The following is an 18,244-nucleotide window of genomic DNA, read 5'->3' as shown; positions in this document are numbered from 1 at the left end:
TTATGAATAATTGTTTTCATAAATTCTCTTCGCATCTTTTGCTTACTCTTAATTCATTCATATATATTCAAACTTTGTTAACAATTGATGTAAACACGATCTTACTTATCACTTATTACACTTATTATTGTTGAATATGTTGTTGTGTTGTTGGAGATTGTTTGAAGCTCACATTGCTTAGGTTCATGGGATGTGAAATGTTTATATGTGAGGCAACCTCATCCTTTGAACTAACTTTTGGGGATGAGATCGAAGCATATTTAACAATTATTAGGCACAATTTGATACACTTGCTGAATTATTCTCAGAAAAGACTTTTATAAAAATAGCCACATGATATATAAATAAAATTTCTTAGAAAGTAATTTCTTTCTCAACATAATGGACAAATAAAATTATACAAATAGAAGTAACATAGATTTATTTTTCAATTTGTCAAAATAAAAATAATTTATTTTTCAACCTAATTATTAAGCTTATACACACTGACAAACATACTTAATGCACCTTGGTGTTAAACTATTACGGATACACATATCTCTTGGACAATCACTGTCTTCATTGCAGGTAAATTGAGTTGAGGGAAATTCAACTGTGATGTAAATAAGAATAAATGAATGTTACTAAAAGATGATGAAATATTATGTATAAGATAAAGAAAAAAAATTGAAAATATATAGTAGTATGAAAAATGACTTACTCCCATTGGTTACAACAAGAAATAGAGAAATAAAAGTAATCAAAACATAAAGGAACTTGAGAATTAAAGCCATATTTTTTTTTCCTCCTTTGCATATAACAAATAGACAATTGTTTGATCAATTTATATAGTCAAAATTTCATGATTTTTTTACTTCAACAAATAGGAGTTGCAAGAAACCAATCATAAAATTTTAATTATTAATTGTACATTAACGTGTTTTACATGTTTACCTCTTTAGCTCATCCAATTGATAGCGTAACCTCATCAAAGTTCATTTAAATTTTTATATATTAAACTTTATTTATTTTATTTATTTATTTCATGATAATCAAGGGAAAAATTCCAAAAGAGCATAGTAGTGATGAAAACGGTTAATTATAAAAAATTTACGATAATTAATGGGAAAATAATTAGAATGATGGGCATTGGTTCGTACTAGCAATTATTAAAAAATAAAATAAGCAATGCATATGAAACTTGAGACAAATTATTTCATATTATTTTGCCAATATACTCTCATGAAAGTTGAAACACCAATTAACCCAATTATTCCACGAAACTTTGAATTGGATCATAAAATAAATAAAAAAAACAATTACAATAGGGTTTAAGAAAAATAAATAAAATAAAAAACCTAAATATTGCTAAGGTTAAGGGTTGAGAGTTTAGTTTTCATTTGAGGCCTCAACAATATTACTTACTAAACTAGTAAAATACTTAAAATTTAAATGTCATATTTTATATTTATAACAAAATGGAACATTTTTTAGGCCTTTTTTCATCTGAAATAAGAAACAAAAAGACTCTCGAAATGTTGAGTGTTTTTAGGATTCATTCAAAGTTTTGGGGAATAATTGAGTTCATTTGAGAGATTCATGAGAGTATTGCAAAGGGATAAAAAATAATTTGTCTAAAGTTTCATATGCATTATTATTTTTTTAATATTTGCTACTTAGGAATCATCACATTTTTTTCCTTTCTACTTAACATATTTAGATATCGTTTGACTTAGTTTTTTTTTTCCTTTTCTTTTTTCTTAGAAGTAAGATACTAGGCCAAACAACAATTATTAAAAGCTTCGGTGAGAAAAAAATAACTTCTATATTTTAAGAAAAATTATAATATATTATCAAACATATCTTTTAACCTTATTATAATAATATAAAAAAAAAACAACTTTTAACATTTTTTTTTTATAAAAAAGTAAGATTTGCCAAATAACTTTAATTTTAATTTTAAAGCTATTATTTTAGCTTTATGGTTAAAATAATTTATACCCCTAAAAAAATCTGGGTAAAACGATACCATAGTATATTACCGAACCAATGTCAATTAATCTATTTTCCTGCTAATTATTGTAATTTTTTTTCTATAACTAGAAAGTTTTTGTCACTAGCTAGTAGCTACTATTATTTCTCTTTTGGAAATTTCCCTTTACTATCATGAAAGGCTAAACGAGAAATAACAAAAATATAATGAAAGTTTAATAAATAAATAAGAATGAACTTTGATGAGATTATTAAGTGATCAATTGGATGAGCTAAAGAGGTAAACAAGACACATTGGTGTAGCTTATAAACATTTAACAATAATTCAAATTTTATCAATGGTTTATTTCAACTCTCAAAAATTATTTGATTGAAGTAAATAAATCATGGAATTTTTACTATAAATTGATGACACAATTTTCTATTTATTACATGCAAAGAAGAAAAAAAAATATGGATTTGATTACCAAGTTCATTTATGCTTTGATTATTTTTATTTCTCTATTTCTTGTCGTAACCAACAGCGGTAAGTCATTTTTCATACCATTTTTAATTTTGCATCTATAATATATATAATTGGTCTGTTTGATCCGTAAAATATAAGTATTGAACAAAATAGTACATGAAGAACAACATAAGACAAACATGTAAAATATTGAACTTGTACGATGTTTTGTTGAAAAAATGTTAGTTTGATCTTTTAGACAACTTATGCGGAGAATAAAAAATTATCCCATGATGCAGTAGGGCCAAGAATTTCAACTTTTATCCAATCATTTGTCACCCATTTTGTTCAGTCTCAGATATAATTTTAAGGAAAATGTTAACTTGTGCCCTTAAGGCACATGTTAAGAAAGCAAAAATAGAAATCATTAAATGTTAATTTGTGCATTTTGACTTTTGAAGCATTAAATTTCTTGTATCATTAAATGTTAAATTTCTATTTTGGTATATCTTAACATGTGCCCTTAGGGCACATGTTAACAAGACCCTAATTTTAAAATAAAATATAATAAAAATAAAATTATTATATTTTAGTCGTTAATTTTTAACCGATTAAACACACACAATATTTGATCATCTTTTACTAACATTCATCTATTCTTATTTACTAATATGGCAGCTGAATTTCCTTTGATTGATTCCCCATCAAAATTTCTCTGCATTCATGGAACTGATTGTCCATGGGATTTGTGTATCCATCTTGCTCGAACTCCAAGTTGCATCGATTTTATTTGTGAGTGCTAATATGGATTTGGGCTTAACAATTGTAAAATAAAGCGTATAGTTTTATTTGTATGTTAAGTTAAAAAAATATATATTTGCTTTTAAACATATAAATTTATTTGTACGTTAAGTAAAATAATAAATATATTTGCTTTTAAGCATATGATTTTATTTGTACATCATAATATTACTATTTTATTTAATTTTTCTTTGATGACAATTTGTGCCAAGTTGTACCTAGTAATAAGTGATAAATAAGATCCTCATGAGCTTAGTCGGTTTGTAAGAATATCGCATTTTATAAGGTTCAAACTCCGAACACTTCATTAGTCACTAGCCTACTTAAAAAAAAGTAATAAGTAAGATGGATGACACATAAATTGTTATTAATCTATATACGAAACAAAGTTTAACGTTTTTTACGAATTTATAAAAATATCTAAAAATCATCAATAATTTGATAAACAAAAAACACACTCTTCAAATTGTAAGAAACCATTGAATTTTAATTATTTTCAAATATTTCTAAGACACATCAATGTGTCTAACTCTTTAGCTCATCCAATTGATCACTTAACCCCATATCGATGTTCATTCTTTTTTATTTATTATAAACTTTGATTATATATATTATTTCTCTTTTAGCCTTTCATGGTAGTCAAAGGGGTAATTCCAAAAGAGAAATCATAGTAGTGATGAAATTAGTTAGTTGTAGAAAAAAACTACAATAATTAACATGGAAAAATAGATTAATTAACATATAGTGGTAGTAACTAAGTATTAAAAAAGGTCTTATAATTTATCACAAGATGGAGTTTTGAGAAGGATTATGATTATATAAGTATAGAATTCATTGCGGTTACACCCATATCACGATATCCTAAAACAACCTATTTGTCGAAAAATATATAACCACTTAAAATGCAACTGATTCCAGCATTGTATGTGTTAAGAAGTTCCAGATCGATTGCGAGATGACCTGAATGTGCGTTTAAGAGTTAGACCCTATACTCAATTCTAAGAGTATGTAACATATATACAAGGGGAATAACTCAACTAAGGTGGCAAAATAATTATCTCAACTAGATTCTAAATCCTGGAGTGCCGAGAAAATAATACATTGAAATATTTTATTGGGGTCCTTGTGTAAGTCTTTGCATCTCATTTTGGTCACTGAGAGTTTCAATGAGAAGAGTAGGAGCATATTGTGCTGTTCCATGCTCTTCAGAATCCTGACAGAATGAGAGAATGATGCTGTCAATTGACATCTCTATAACTCCAAAGAAAAGAGTCGCAACAATATATCCAAGAGCGCAGCAAACCTGCATTTTACGCGATATCAAATGTGAGATTCTGATAATTGTCTGCAATAAGGGATGGTTGGTATAGGCCGTGTCGAGCAAGACTCTGCTTAAATAGATCTGACTTGTTATCTATCATATACTCCTCACGAGTCGAAATGAGTGTCATTTAAGATTTTTGCACACAGATTAAGAAAACTATGTTGTTAAAAGACATGACACTTTTACTAAACTAACCCTATTAACTATTGGTGTGTTTCTCACTATTATAAATGCAAAGTGAAAAATAATGCTTTGAGAATAGTGTATATAGCACTCCCTCCGTCCCAAAATATAAGAACTAGTTTGACTGCTGCATGTATGCCAACGCACAATTTTGATCATTAATATCCTTAATTGTCTATTAGTAAAAATTATAAAAATTTGATATTTTGAAAATACTCATCAAAACAAAATCAAACAAGATCTTATATGTTAATATTTATATCTATATACTATTAAAAAAATATGGTCAAAGCAAGATAAGTGAATAGTTTCATTTAGTCAAAATAGCTCTTATAAAATGGGACGGAGGGAGTAATAATTAGAGGGCATTATTGGAAAATTTTCCATTGAAAAGTGAAAAGGACAATCATTTGGAAACCATTTTTTCCTGCTAAAGTGACACTCATTTTGAAACGGAGGGAGTACCCTTTTTTAAGTTTGACATGACCCTTTATAAAGTTCGATTATATAGAAAACATACCATAACAGGAAAGAGTGGAGATGAGATCTTGTTATGTGCCGATTTGTACTTGTGAGTGTCTAACATGAGGAAAGCAAAAGCAGCGCTTGAGAGGCTGACACATAGTTTTCCAAGGAACAATATAACGTCTCCAATCACATTGAGACGCCCAATCCGTAGGATGTTATTCTTAATCAAACTTGTGGCAACAGCTGAAGCACTAAAGAAACTTTTACCGGTTATAGCAATCTGCAGGTGTCAAGCAGATATTCGAGAAGTTAAAGCAGAAAGATAAATAAGCAACACTAAAAAGATAGTTCTATCGGTCCTTAACATACCCTTATTTGAAGAATAATTGCACTAAAAGATTAAGCACATATCTATCAACATGATCCACACATATATGATAAATGGTTTATCGCATAATAAAGTTTACCATGATATAAGCATTTCGGTTCACTGATTTGACGGTCCACTCAATACACCTTAGAAAAAATTGAGACGAATGGTATGCAGCCTTTCCGAACCAGTTGTCAGGCACATGACTTGAGACTCTCAGTTTTCGGCGAATAGATTCAAGCATAAAGCGTATTAATTCTACAAATGATACAGTTAGAGATCCAAGAGCTAGAGAACCAAGACTGTAACGCATAAGTCTCTTCATGGAGGAAAAGACGGAAAGGAAAGGAATATCTGGCTGCATTGACAAAGACAAATAAAATTTTAATGACATATAAATGATAAATTTGTAATTATGGTAAAAATATCGTTTGAATTGCATTATTCATTTCATTTTTTAACTAAGTTTTTTCGACTTACGGATGCTTCACCATGGCCCCAATAATAAGAGGCGACCGATCCAGCAATTACTGTTGATGAGCATGCTATGATAAATTGTGTAACCCAATAACAACCAAACAGGTGAAAGAGGATGGCAACTCCAATATGTGGAGTGTAACGAACGCTATATCCACAACAACGATCACAGTTCACTCGCTTTTCTATGAGGTCATATGAGCAGCAGTTAGAGTGGCAGTCATTCTGAACAACCTGACCAGAGCTGAATAAATGGAGAAAAGCCGAAATCCATAACATGTAGAACACTGCAAGGATACCATATGGTATGATTGGGAAAACAATAAGTGCTTGAACTTCTCCTATCACTTTTGCGGCAACCTATGAGCAATATTTGCATTAGAATCAATATATCGATTGAAGGGAACAATGGAAAGAATGCAGTATCATCAATTATAGTTTCTAGTATTTCTATCAAATATCAGTGAAATTAAACAAAAACTTGATCATGGTTGCAGAATTGCATGTGATGTAGTTATGCTTGCCTTAAGAACAGAAGTTGCCATAAGGATGCGCCGAACAATAGCAATTGATGTAAGAATGGCAACAACCATGATAAAAGTCATAAGGATAGTGACAACACTTAGATGAGTAAGCTCCTGAAACCGAAATCTGTTTGTAAGATTTACATGATAAAGTCATCAATGCAGAGGGAAAGGGAGAAATCATAGAATAAATATATATTAACTCAGGCACAGTGATGCTTACCCTTCCATATATATGAATGTATGGATCATGCTCGCCAATGATGGGTGTTATAGCGTCATTTCCTATCCATCCAACTGAAAGGCAACATTAAGTCAGTATTTCGTTCGGTTGATGTTTGCAAAGATAAACAAAAAGATTTCGCTAGATATTCAAAAGTTACAAAAGGAATATTCATATTTTGGTCTTCTTCTGAGATCGAAACTTCCTTAAGAAACATGCATTTCTTTCACAAAATAGCTCAGCAAAGATTCTAACCTTTTAGATAGTAGAACATCGTAACTGATACTATTAGAAGATCAAAGAAAACCACTGTTATCCAAGGCATTGCAGCAACAAAATGCCGGATCATCAATAGCCAAATCACAGAAAGAAACAAAGGTAAAATCCCACCACAAACAATCAGCACAGGCCATGCCTTTCCTATGTCAGCCATGTATCTCTGTAAATAAAAATAAATAAATCGTAAAATTTCAAATTTCAGCAACATATAATACTCATAATTTATAAAGCTTAAGGACTTGACAAGTGTACTTAAAAAGAGTGGAAATGCTAGAAAGGATGAACGAAAGGATTAGGACACTTCATGTTATTTCTTGTACTACATGTTAAAAGTTAAAAGTTAAAACTAACATGCTGATAAAACAACATGAACACAATATAGAAGGTTGGTGTTAAGGATGCTTACCCAAAAAATATCAGTCACGGCATTAATAAAAGGGAAAAATACAGTTTTTTAATTTATAAAAAAAAAAAAAAACTAACCTTTAAGACAGCTGAGTGAGAATTGATATACTTGTGAATGGACTTATCAATAACAATGTCTTCATTGATGTTAACTCCACCCATTTGCTGCCAATGCTTTAAGGACACATTTGATGCTCTTGCGATGAATTGACAACTCCAGTGAACTAGACAAAAAAGTATACTTTAAGAATCAGGTATTTCAAACTTTGTTGAAAGAAAAAAGACTAACATAACAACTAATATACTAAAGTTTGCATATCCAAAAAAATTAGAGATAGGTTAATGGAGTCCCTTAACACCCTCTCCTCTTCTTGTTACACGGAGCACATAATGCAACCAAGGTTAAAATTCAAAGTAATGCATACATACAATACAACACAAGCATTATTAGCAGGCATACAACAAAACACGAAATCTATAAATACATTAGAGTGGAGAAGTTCTCTCACCATTTACAGTAGGAAATATGACAGGATAACAAGGGCCTTGAAGTTGAAGTGAGGAATTTCTCATTTCTGGTGTGAGGAACTCGTAATAATTATAGTTCATATCAATCCAATCATCCATTGAAATACGAATATCTCCTTCCGGATAATTACACACCCAAGTAAGTGAATCTTCCAAAGGAAAAGGGCAGTCTAACAAACATATACTGCGAGCATCAGCCAGTTTAAACTGACTATCTTTCGATCCACTTTGATAAACCTGATTAGGATTTAGCCAGTATTTGAGCTCCAATTGATGAAGGTCTGCATGTTTGTCCCCACACACATTTCCTTTGTAGTCTAGCCCATAAGTAAGCCTAATAAACCATAGTATCAGTTATCACAAATTAGACAACCATAACGACAAAAATGAAGACTAAAATTACGGGCTTCAAATTCCTATACAATCAAGTCCTACTTCTAACTCTTTTCCAAAACAAAAGTCCTACTTCTAACTTCCACACTGTTAGAATAGCAAATCTGGTTCTAAATTAAGAAGCTAAACATGCAAGAACACAACGATTGATTAGAGTTCGGCCAACAATATGGTTGTTGTACCTTTTCTATTATGCAAAGAATTAGGGTAACAAAGTACAACTACAATGCTCCTGGTGGAAACAATTCTTGGTCAGACTTTACCTACCTCGCAGCCGAACTCTGGATTACCGGGGCCCTCTTCCCCTGGAACTACCAGAGGGTTAACACAAACAAAAAAGGTACAACTACAAAGCATTTTCTTAAGATTAAGGTCCATTTACAAGTTTACCCCAAAACCTAACTGCCAAGGGCTTCGCCATCCTGCACCCCCAACACTCCTAGTTGTAACCCAACAAATGAATTGGCCAAGCCCCAAGGGCATGCACTCTCGCTCTGCTAGCGTCTTCTCACTTATCAGTTATCAGCAAATAAGAGTCATACTCAACACACTTTCAGTTCCTCAGCAACCAAACAAACAACAACATTACTGCACAGTTCCTCAGCAACTAAGATTTTGTCTTTTCTATATGAAAATTGCATGCTATAAGAATCAAACAAACACCCACTTTTCCTAAACAATGAATGTTTCCCTTATATTTATTGAATAATCATATACTAATTGTTAACCCATGAAACAAAAAGTAAAGTAATAATCTAGGACTACAAAGTTTCCACAACAAAGACTAAACACCATAAAACAAACCCATTAAGAAACAGCATCTCAAGAATTGAGTTCAAACTTCAGAACTAAAACTTACCAATTACATAAACACAATAAGATAAAGCTAGAAACTTTAAGATTTTTACCTTAATGGGTTTCCTTTGTTGAAAGCAAAGCTGGAATTAACAATCATTGCGACCCAAAAGGCAATAAAAATGACAAGAAAAACTATGTCTTTGCATTTCCTGTTATGGTTTATGATCCCATTTCCACCCATATGAATAGTTCCATCACTTGATGGGTTATATCTTCCTATTACAGCACCCAAAGAACCCCTCATTTTGAATATTGTATCTATTCTTTATTGTAAAGTAACAAGGTTGACTCAGTTCAACATTGAAGAGACACGCTCACTGAGTTGCAGAAGAGATGATGCAGACAGCAAGAACAACAAGAGACAGAAGTGGTGTGAAAGGAAAGACTATGAAAGAGACTGTAATGAAGATTATGTTTCACTTTCAATTTTTAAGTTTAGTCAAAATTCCTTTTCAAAAATTAATAAATTGGTAATTAATAAATACTACATAGATCCCTAATTATAAGAGCTTATTGAAAAAATTGTGGAGATTAAGAAAGAGAAATGTGACATTAAATTGTTGATTATTTGTTGTTTTTACAATTTTATAATTATAAGACCTTATTGAAAAAATTGTGGAGATTAAGAAAGTGAAATATGACATTAAATTTGTTGATTATTTGTTGTTTTTATAATTTTATTCTTGAAGAAAGATAATGAGTTATTGTTTTTCTAAAGTATTTAGAACATATTTTCAGTGTTTTAAAACCAACACTAATTAATGCTAAAATAATTCTAAAATTTTATATTTTATTTCGAAACTAACCCTGAACTAGCATAAAAAATAGGTTTCTCTAATTAATGCATTAGCATTGGAATATATTATTTGATTTTATTTAATAAAGTTACAAATAAAATTGTGTATTTAATAAAAAATAAATTTAAAAAGTATTTTTTATAAGAAGAACAAAAAAAAAATCTAAAATGTTTATTATAAAAATGACTAGAGGGAGGGAATAATTACATGTCGCCCATAATTTGTATACATTGTCAGTGTAAAGTTATTTTACACATGCGTCCAACAATATATCACCACATCATGTATTGTTTTTGAAAACACATGATGTGTCATATTCATTAAATGACGTAGCAACACATCATTGGATGCATGTGTAAAAAATCTTTACACTGATAACAATTAAACTCTTTTTTAAGTTTTAATTTGAATTTGAATCTATGTCATTTTTTTACTTTAGTGCTTTTATTTATGTGAATTTTTAATGTGAATAATAGTGTTTTTTTTAAAATTTACTTCTTTTTTTCTATAAGGTAAAAATGGAATTCTAAAAAATATAATTTATTGAATTCTGCAAAAACCCTCTTACATTTCGCTACACTCCATTTCATTCCGCTCATTTTAAAATATCCAAACATAGCCTAGATGTAGGAAATTAACACTTGAAGATACATTCATACACGTTCTTAAGAAAGCCACAAAACTGGTTTCACAAAAGCAAAACTTAATTTCTTAGAAGCAAAGATTTTGGCACAAAATGACAGATAAAACTTTGAGCATAAGACTCATTTTATGATGGCATGAGATCAATTGATCAAATGCATCATGCACTTGAGAGCTCTCGCTCTTTTAAACCAAAAAAAAGACATGCAAAAGCATAATTAAAAATGAAAATTTCACGGAATGGATCAGTAAAATATAAAACACAAACCCATTTTTACTATCAAAGATTGTTTTACATGCCATTGTTAATTTCAACCTGTCCGTGTAAAATGGGTAATGGCCACCTTTTAAGAGCATGTATAGCTTGGACAGTTTGGAGATGCTTGCTCACTTGGTCCGATACAAAGCCAAAACTTCTACCAAAGCAACGCTCTATATTAGCACTGAATACTTACTCCTCTATTGGAACAGATAAAACCGGCCCCTTCCACGGCAATATTATATCCTTAGACACCAGCAGCATCAGGGTCCAACCTAACTCATCCAAAATAAGTAATGTCCTACATCTACTACACAGCAGCATCAGGGTCCAACCTTCTCTGGATTGCAGCAGCAGCCTGTAGTGATCAAAATTGCAGTAAATTTAGTTGAGGGTCAAGGTAAGAGCCAAGGTCCATATATATTTGAATTTGTAATTCTCACCTCAAAGTTGCCGAGCTTGTATTGGTAAGCCATCTCTTCCCTGAGTTGTGCTTGCTCTTTCATTGCTTGCGCCTAGAAAATTATTACACAAAATGTGAGAACAGAACCTTGTCATTAACAAAATGATTGGAATTTAAATTGTTTAAAAGCAATCTGGTAATAACTTACCATTCCACTTTCCATTTCGCGCTTCAAAGCTATTACTTGCTCTTCCTTATGTTTTTCACGTGCTCGCAACAATTCTTGCCTGCACATTCATTAAAAAATGATTGATGGAGGGTAAAATATTTACGCCAACAGAAACAATACTTGTTATGTGTACCATAGTTCCATTTGAAGAGCAGTAAAAGAAAGTTAGGTTTTCGATTTCATATTCAGACACTGTCGTAATGAAAGCTTGAAGAATTTAATACAGGTAGACTTTTTGCAATGAAAAACAATTGACAGAATGTAAAAAAATAGAAACAATAATATGGTCAAGGTTGCAGGAAACAAACAGATGTATAGACTAGGTTTGGAAAAAAAGATTGCCAAAAACAAATTCAATTTAAGATTACATTAATAAAGCAGCTTGTTCAAAATCATACCTGCGCTGTTCTTCATCATTGAAAACAGTTCGTTCTGTTGCCTTAACCTGCTTAAAACCCTTTTTCATCTCTTTTTCCATTTGACGCCTGTAGTAAGCATCAAGACTGTAATACCTGCCACATAAACATTAAACCATTTGTCAACCCAAATAAATATACAAATTGATTCGTTGAAGATCTTAAATTCATTGCATCATTGCAGAACAAGGATGTAGACGGCCGTATTCCTATCCAAAAAATGAGGACAAAAAATAAGCCAAATTAAACTTTTTGCTAGAGCTTACTTTTTGGAAGGGAATGTAGCTGTGTTGTGATCCTCCATAAATCTGCAACCAGAAATTAAAGACAAATTAACTTAGAATCAACAACATAGTAATGAATGAAATGTGTGACGTAGTGATTAATATGCTAGCCAATAGGTCAATTAAGGTGAGAACGAAAGAACTAAAATGAGCATGCTTTGCTCTTGTGGCACCTTAAGAGTAAAAACATAACAATTAACAGAAAGCTAAATGTATGTGCCACTTTTCTTTTTCTGTTTCCCTTTCCATTTTTATCTTGTTTTGCTCTTTTTTTATCCCGAGTAGCAAGTTTAGGTGCTTACTCTTTAAACATCTGTTTTTCTTCCCAATTAGACAGATGCTCCATATTCACCTGTTAAAATACAGCAAAATTACAATTGGATGTGATCCATGTAAAGATGACATACAAGTAAAATATGAAGGACAACAGATAATCTTCACGTCATCGAGAGGACAATATATGTGGTCCAATAGGCAAGAAAAATATGCAATCTAACTTTGATTTCTCAATGTCACCAACGTATACTGGAAAGAAGATTAATAATTTGTGTGAAGAAAACAAAGAAAACATCTCCCAGGATGATGTAATGAAGCCAGTAGTTTGATTTTTTGTAAAAATGAACAAAGGACCTCAAAGAAAAAGGAAATATAATATATACTGTTTTACTGTTAGATTTTAAAATAGAAAGCGAAACAAAATAATTACCAGCTTAACTTCTGACAACCATGCAGTGAACTCTGGACGTTTGGTCCTGTAATATTAATAACATAACTCAGAAAAGGTATACAAGAGTCTAAGACCCACAGGTCACAAAATATTGATGCTAAATTTAAATTAGCTACACAATAAATTCAAACTCAGACAGAAATACAGGCTGCTTATTTACTTTGGCATGACCTTTTGGATGTAGGTACTTAAAAGATCTCTGAGAACAATAGATATGCTTTGGTTATTGATATTTGATACCACAATTTGAGAGTTGAAATCATAATATAATAAATTGAACCCTCCAAAAGAAAATTAAACATATGACCATAATACCAAGTCAGCATTTTAAATCGAAGTCTTAACACAACAGTTGAAACTAGGAGTTGCTGCCTTGTGGCTGTAGTCTGTAGGTAGCTTATTAAGTCGTGGAATCAACCTCTGCAAATGAAAATTAAGGTAGACTGCAACAGAGATATGCAGCAGATGCGACCCTTCCCTAGACCCCGCTATAGCATCGCGCCTTCAATGTCCAATCAAATACTAACATCTAATTTGTATTTTCAGTTATTATATGTCTATAGCTTCTAAACAGGAAAAGGTACACACCTAAATGTAAAAATGGTTCGATTCTCTCTGGTGCCAACTTGGGTGGGCTAATTTAGCTTCTTCAAAAAAAATGTAAAAATGACTGCAATAAACCATCAACAGCCGGTGCATATTCCTATTTTTAACTCTATTAACTACATTAAACAAGTTTTCTAGCGTCTGCAAACAACTACATTCATCATCCAGGATTCCAAAAGTTGAGGCATGATGGCATTCATTAGCCAACAAATTACAAAGTTTTAAAAGAGATTAGACTGGAAATTATATTCAGGTGAGTAATGTTGCAAAGTGTTGTCAAAATGGTATAGCTTCTCCAAAAGAGAGATCTTTTACCGCATTGTGGATGGGAATATTTTGAAGTGTTTCTGTTAATTCTATTCATTACACTCCTTGTCCTGTTTCGGTGTCAATAGAACAACTTTGAATCCTATTATTACTTATTATACTTCTCCAATCTTACACGATTCACATACAAATTGTTAAAAGCACAACAACAATCTATCTAACATCTTTCGATCAATTTTTACAACCTTAAACAATAACAATCCCATGCTATTTCATTGCATATAACTCACTTGCAAAATCAAAGCAATAAATCATTGGCCAATAATTTCAAAATCTACATTACATTCTACCACATTGTTAGGTTTTCAAAACCTTATACAATAACAATTCCACTAACCACACCCACAATTCAACACCAACACTAACCCCGACACATGTGATTGTGTTCAATTATGTCATTTTTTTCAAATTATTACCGGTATCGAAGTGTCGTGTCCATGTTTGTACTACATAATTCAACCATTAACCACAAAACACATTCATCTCTAATAATTCAATCAACAAACTAATATAAATTCATGAAATTTCAAAAACAGAAAGCAAAAATTTCTTACCACATATCAGTTTCTCTTATAATACCATATTTTCCCCATAAATTAGTAACAGCTCCTTTCTTCCCTCTTTCTTTTTTCTCCTTCTTCTTCTCTTTTCGTTTCTCTTTCTTCCTTCTCTCTTCTTCTTTCTCCTTCTTCCTTTGCTTCTTCTCTTTCTCTTTCCTCCTTCTCCTCTTCTCTTCCTCCCTCTCTCTCCTCCTTCGTTTCTCCTTCTTCTTCTTCCTCTCCTTCCTCACCGTCTCCGATTCCGAACCGGAATACTCCGAATCCGAACCAGACCGTTCGGATTCGTAGCTCTCTGAATCCGAATCCGAACCGGAATCTGATTCCGAATCAGAATCGCTTCTGTATCTCCTACGTGATTTCCTCTTCCTCCTGCTTCGTTTATCGCTATCGGAATCCGAATCCGAACTCTCACGCGCTTTTTTCCTCGAGCTTCTATGCTTTTTATCGGTTTCTGTGTCTACGTCGGAATCTTCTTGAATTTTATTTGAAGCTCTTTTGGACGGAGGTTCTCCGTCGTCTTTCTCTGAGCTCGTGGCGTTTCTCGCCGGAACACCGTTACCGTTAACATCTCTCGACATTTTCGTTTGGTTTCGCAGCATCAGAGTGACTGAGTCGAGTCTCTGAATTAACTCGGAAAGTATGGGCTTGTTTATTGGGCGTTTTTAATCAGTCTGAATTGGGCCGAAGCCCAATATATTACTGGCCCGATCATTTTATGGGAATTTGATATCTCTTGCTAGTTGCACATCACACAAACTTAAATTGCTTACCTACCACTGCATATTGTTCTTTTTTTTTTTTAAGGCAAAAGGTGTGCCAATGGTAAATCACTGCAACACCCTATATAGATTAATAAAAACAAAATAAAAGGAAATACAAAAAACTGGGGGACATGAACCAAACCCAGTCAAACCACATAATCAACTCAAACGAGCCATACAAAACGTCCAAAATAACAAAAGTGGTTTAAAAAAGATAGCAAAAAAAGTGTTTGTTAACCTTTTGTTAACCTTTACAACTTAAAGTGGCGAATAAACCGATCGTCAACACGAATCAATTTACGTACCGGCAACCCCTACGAAAACTCACAGCAGGCATCAAGGACTCTTTCGAGCCAAACAGACTGAATTCAATCACGACGGATTGAAACAAAGTTTTAGAAAAAACCCGAAATCCTCTAGCGCGGCGGAAGCAAACCCGAATACCGAGATCTACAGATCCCAACAGATCTGAGAAAGAATCAGATAATAGATCCAGATGAACAAATCCAACAGAACCGCAAAACTGAATTAGAGTTTAAACCTCAATCCTATATATTACTCTCTCTGTTCCAATTATGTGATATCTCTATCAACTGAATTACTGTAAAACAAGTTTTTTCTATACACAAATTTGTTTTTATTATTGAATTAATAAGTTTCATCATTTGAATATAGACCCAAAATACAAAAATGATTTTATATTAGAGGCTATTCATTTGTGCGATCCTTCAAATTATTTTTGGAGTGATGTATTAAAAAAAAATTCAAGTCTCATGTAGGATATAGATAAAATTTCAAAAGAAATTATATATTAAAAAAAAAAACAAAGAAAGAAAACATTTCTCACTTTCTAAGTCTATTTTTTAAGTACTAATTAGTCTCAAAAGAAATTATATATAAAATTATCACTTGTTTTTATTTGTGTGTATAAACAAATATTTTTTAGACTTAATTATAATTTTGATCTTGCTTATTTTAGCTTACTCACAAGATTTGTCCTTTTATTTTAAAATTTATTAGTTTTGATCTCTTACAGATTTATAAACAAAAAAGTAAAAATAGTAATGTGACATCTTTTAAATCTCCTAAAAAATTGGTATGAACTTTTTAAAAAAAATAATTTTGTAATTTAATTAATAAAAGGTAAACAAGTCTAATCAATTTGGATGATTCCACATTATCAAATTACATGTCACGTCAATTAAAATATATCATATTATCATTTTTAAATCTAACTGTCTGAATGAAAGACCAAAATAATATGATTTTAAAATGAAGATCAATTATATAATTGAGTAAACACAAATAAATAAAGTTACCAACTATAAATTGGTCTATGGTAAAAATTTAGTCTCTTTAAGCATATAATTAAGGATTTAATTTTGGGTCATGCTAAACGGTGTTTCTGGGGTATTTATTAAAAATATTAAAAAAAATATATATATATAAAGTTAATGCTCAAAAGATGACTTTTATGTTTTTAATGTGTTAAATGAACAAGTTTCAAGATAAAAAATTTATATTGGTATGTTTAACTAGTGCCCCGGGACACTGTTTAGCATTTTCCTTTAATTTTTGATGCCTACAAATTTCTCAACCGAGATTGATTATTATTGACATCCATGGAAACTTCTTATGAATATCATGGTAAAAAATTTTAAAATTGATAGCTAAAGTTATAATTAAATACTTATGTTTATTTGAAATTATAACCGATCATATAATCGTAGCAATATACTTAATCTAATCGAAAAATTGAATTTCTTAGTTTTGCTTTGTTGTTCGTCGTCCTCACTTTGAAAATTCATCCAATGATATCAGCCGACGACAATGAGTCAAAGATTAGGTAGAGACTTTTCCAAGGATTAAATCACTAAGATAAGATTATAATCTCTTAGAATATTTTCTTTATAATATTTGTTCAGAAAACATTGTGTCTAATGACTCTAATCTAATCTAAATAAATTCTATATTAACTGAGCTTCTTTATCTTGTTAATAAAAAATACATCTAATTCTATAGATTAGATATTTATCTTTTAACCATTACTACCAATTTTGTTATTATATTAACCACATATTATTAATATAGATCCTCTTTTGCTTTTAAAGAGATTAGATAAATAAAATCTGACAAAATCAATTTACTTTTTAAAATATTCATATTATTAAAGATATGTTAAAAAAATTGACACTGTATTACACACAAATTGAGACATTCAAAAGAAAGTAAAAAATTGCAATAATCAAGCTGATGTCTATTTTGTTTGAAAATTTGTATTTAGATAACATTTTTCTTTCATAATAATCATACTATTCTACGATGTGAGAGGGATGATTTTGATAGTTTACTAGTACAACAAAGTGGCTCAAGAAAATGAACATCATTCCAAAGCAACAAATTAATGACATCATGGTCTTAAAGTTGAGAATCAAAATCTATTTTGATATCAACAAGTACAACTAGTTAGTCTAAAAGATAAACTATTGTACTCACAAAAAGTTGACTTTTGAGGACAAAAGAAGTCAAGCAGTCCCAAAATTGTGTGTACGTGTCAAATATTTAAGAAGTTAACTATGAGATGTGTCGATACTTGGTTATTAGTTCAGTTCAGTATCATTTACTCTTTTTTTTTAAAAAAAATAAAAATAAATGGTGGGTGACGTGTAAGGTTTATATACCCAAATTTAGAAATATAGTGAATTTACTAAACTAATCCTATTTACTATCTTTTGAAAGTTATGTCCACTTAATTAATTGAAGGTACAATTGAAAATAAAATATGGAAAATGCTAAACAGTGCCCCGAGCACTGTTTAAGGAATCAAATATAGTAATATTATATTGAAGTTTGTGCAGTCAACGTCTCGAAAGTCTAAAAAGTGTTATTTTCAATTTTAAAATTTTCTTTTTTTGGTTTCCTTAACCGGTGCCCCGGGGGCACCAGTTAGCATGACCCATAAAATAATAATTCTACATTGAAAA

General features: G+C 31.0%; 2 protein-coding genes, 1 long non-coding RNA gene and 1 pseudogene across 3 annotated transcripts; 1 reads left to right on the top strand and 3 right to left on the bottom strand.

Annotated features, from left to right (window-relative positions):
• Nucleotides 1–395: 395 nt before the first annotated feature.
• On the bottom strand, nucleotides 396–788 carry LOC123895193 (annotated as a pseudogene).
• Nucleotides 789–2,006: 1,218 nt separating this feature from the next.
• LOC123895191 lies at nucleotides 2,007–3,494 on the top strand. The gene is made up of 2 exons (XR_006804117.1): nucleotides 2,007–2,497; nucleotides 3,095–3,494. It is a non-coding gene; the product is annotated as an uncharacterized LOC123895191 (long non-coding RNA).
• Nucleotides 3,495–4,013: 519 nt separating this feature from the next.
• LOC123895189 (choline transporter protein 1) lies at nucleotides 4,014–9,679 on the bottom strand. Its single transcript, XM_045945424.1, has 10 exons — nucleotides 9,300–9,679; nucleotides 7,980–8,332; nucleotides 7,549–7,694; nucleotides 7,042–7,225; nucleotides 6,787–6,860; nucleotides 6,564–6,677; nucleotides 6,043–6,399; nucleotides 5,660–5,920; nucleotides 5,245–5,472; nucleotides 4,014–4,520 (listed from the first exon to the last, which is right to left on the bottom strand). Exons 1-10 carry the CDS (start codon nucleotides 9,491–9,493, stop codon nucleotides 4,329–4,331), a joined length of 2,103 nt encoding a protein of 700 aa, XP_045801380.1. The 5' UTR covers nucleotides 9,494–9,679; the 3' UTR covers nucleotides 4,014–4,328.
• Nucleotides 9,680–10,942: 1,263 nt separating this feature from the next.
• On the bottom strand, nucleotides 10,943–15,317 carry LOC123895188 (vicilin-like seed storage protein At2g18540). Its single transcript, XM_045945423.1, has 8 exons — nucleotides 14,494–15,317; nucleotides 12,986–13,031; nucleotides 12,582–12,631; nucleotides 12,262–12,303; nucleotides 11,978–12,091; nucleotides 11,559–11,637; nucleotides 11,391–11,462; nucleotides 10,943–11,305 (listed from the first exon to the last, which is right to left on the bottom strand). Exons 1-8 carry the CDS (start codon nucleotides 15,096–15,098, stop codon nucleotides 11,258–11,260), a joined length of 1,056 nt encoding a protein of 351 aa, XP_045801379.1. The 5' UTR covers nucleotides 15,099–15,317; the 3' UTR covers nucleotides 10,943–11,257.
• Nucleotides 15,318–18,244: the final 2,927 nt, after the last annotated feature.

This window comes from Trifolium pratense, linkage group LG7 (genome assembly GCF_020283565.1).
Source record: "Trifolium pratense cultivar HEN17-A07 linkage group LG7, ARS_RC_1.1, whole genome shotgun sequence".
Lineage (NCBI taxonomy): Eukaryota > Viridiplantae > Streptophyta > Magnoliopsida > Fabales > Fabaceae > Trifolium > Trifolium pratense.
The sequence above is the reverse complement of the archived record's forward strand: the minus strand, read 5'-3'. Positions and strand labels throughout refer to the sequence as shown.

Excerpts from the sequence above, each read along its gene's own strand:
- LOC123895189 (XM_045945424.1), bottom strand. The coding sequence starts at position 9,493 with ATGAGGGGTTCTTTGGGTGCTGTAATAGGAAGATATAACCCATCAAGT. Across the intron at positions 8,333-9,299 it reads AACAAAGGAAACCCATTAAG|GCTTACTTATGGGCTAGACT; the intron begins GTAAAAATCTTA and ends ATGGTTTATTAG. Across the intron at positions 7,695-7,979 it reads CATATTTCCTACTGTAAATG|TTCACTGGAGTTGTCAATTC; the intron begins GTGAGAGAACTT and ends TTTTTTGTCTAG.
- LOC123895188 (XM_045945423.1), bottom strand. The coding sequence starts at position 15,098 with ATGCTGCGAAACCAAACGAAAATGTCGAGAGATGTTAACGGTAACGGT. Across the intron at positions 12,632-12,985 it reads GGTTGTCAGAAGTTAAGCTG|GTGAATATGGAGCATCTGTC; the intron begins GTAATTATTTTG and ends GTATTTTAACAG. Across the intron at positions 11,638-11,977 it reads AATGATGAAGAACAGCGCAG|GCAAGAATTGTTGCGAGCAC; the intron begins GTATGATTTTGA and ends ATGAATGTGCAG.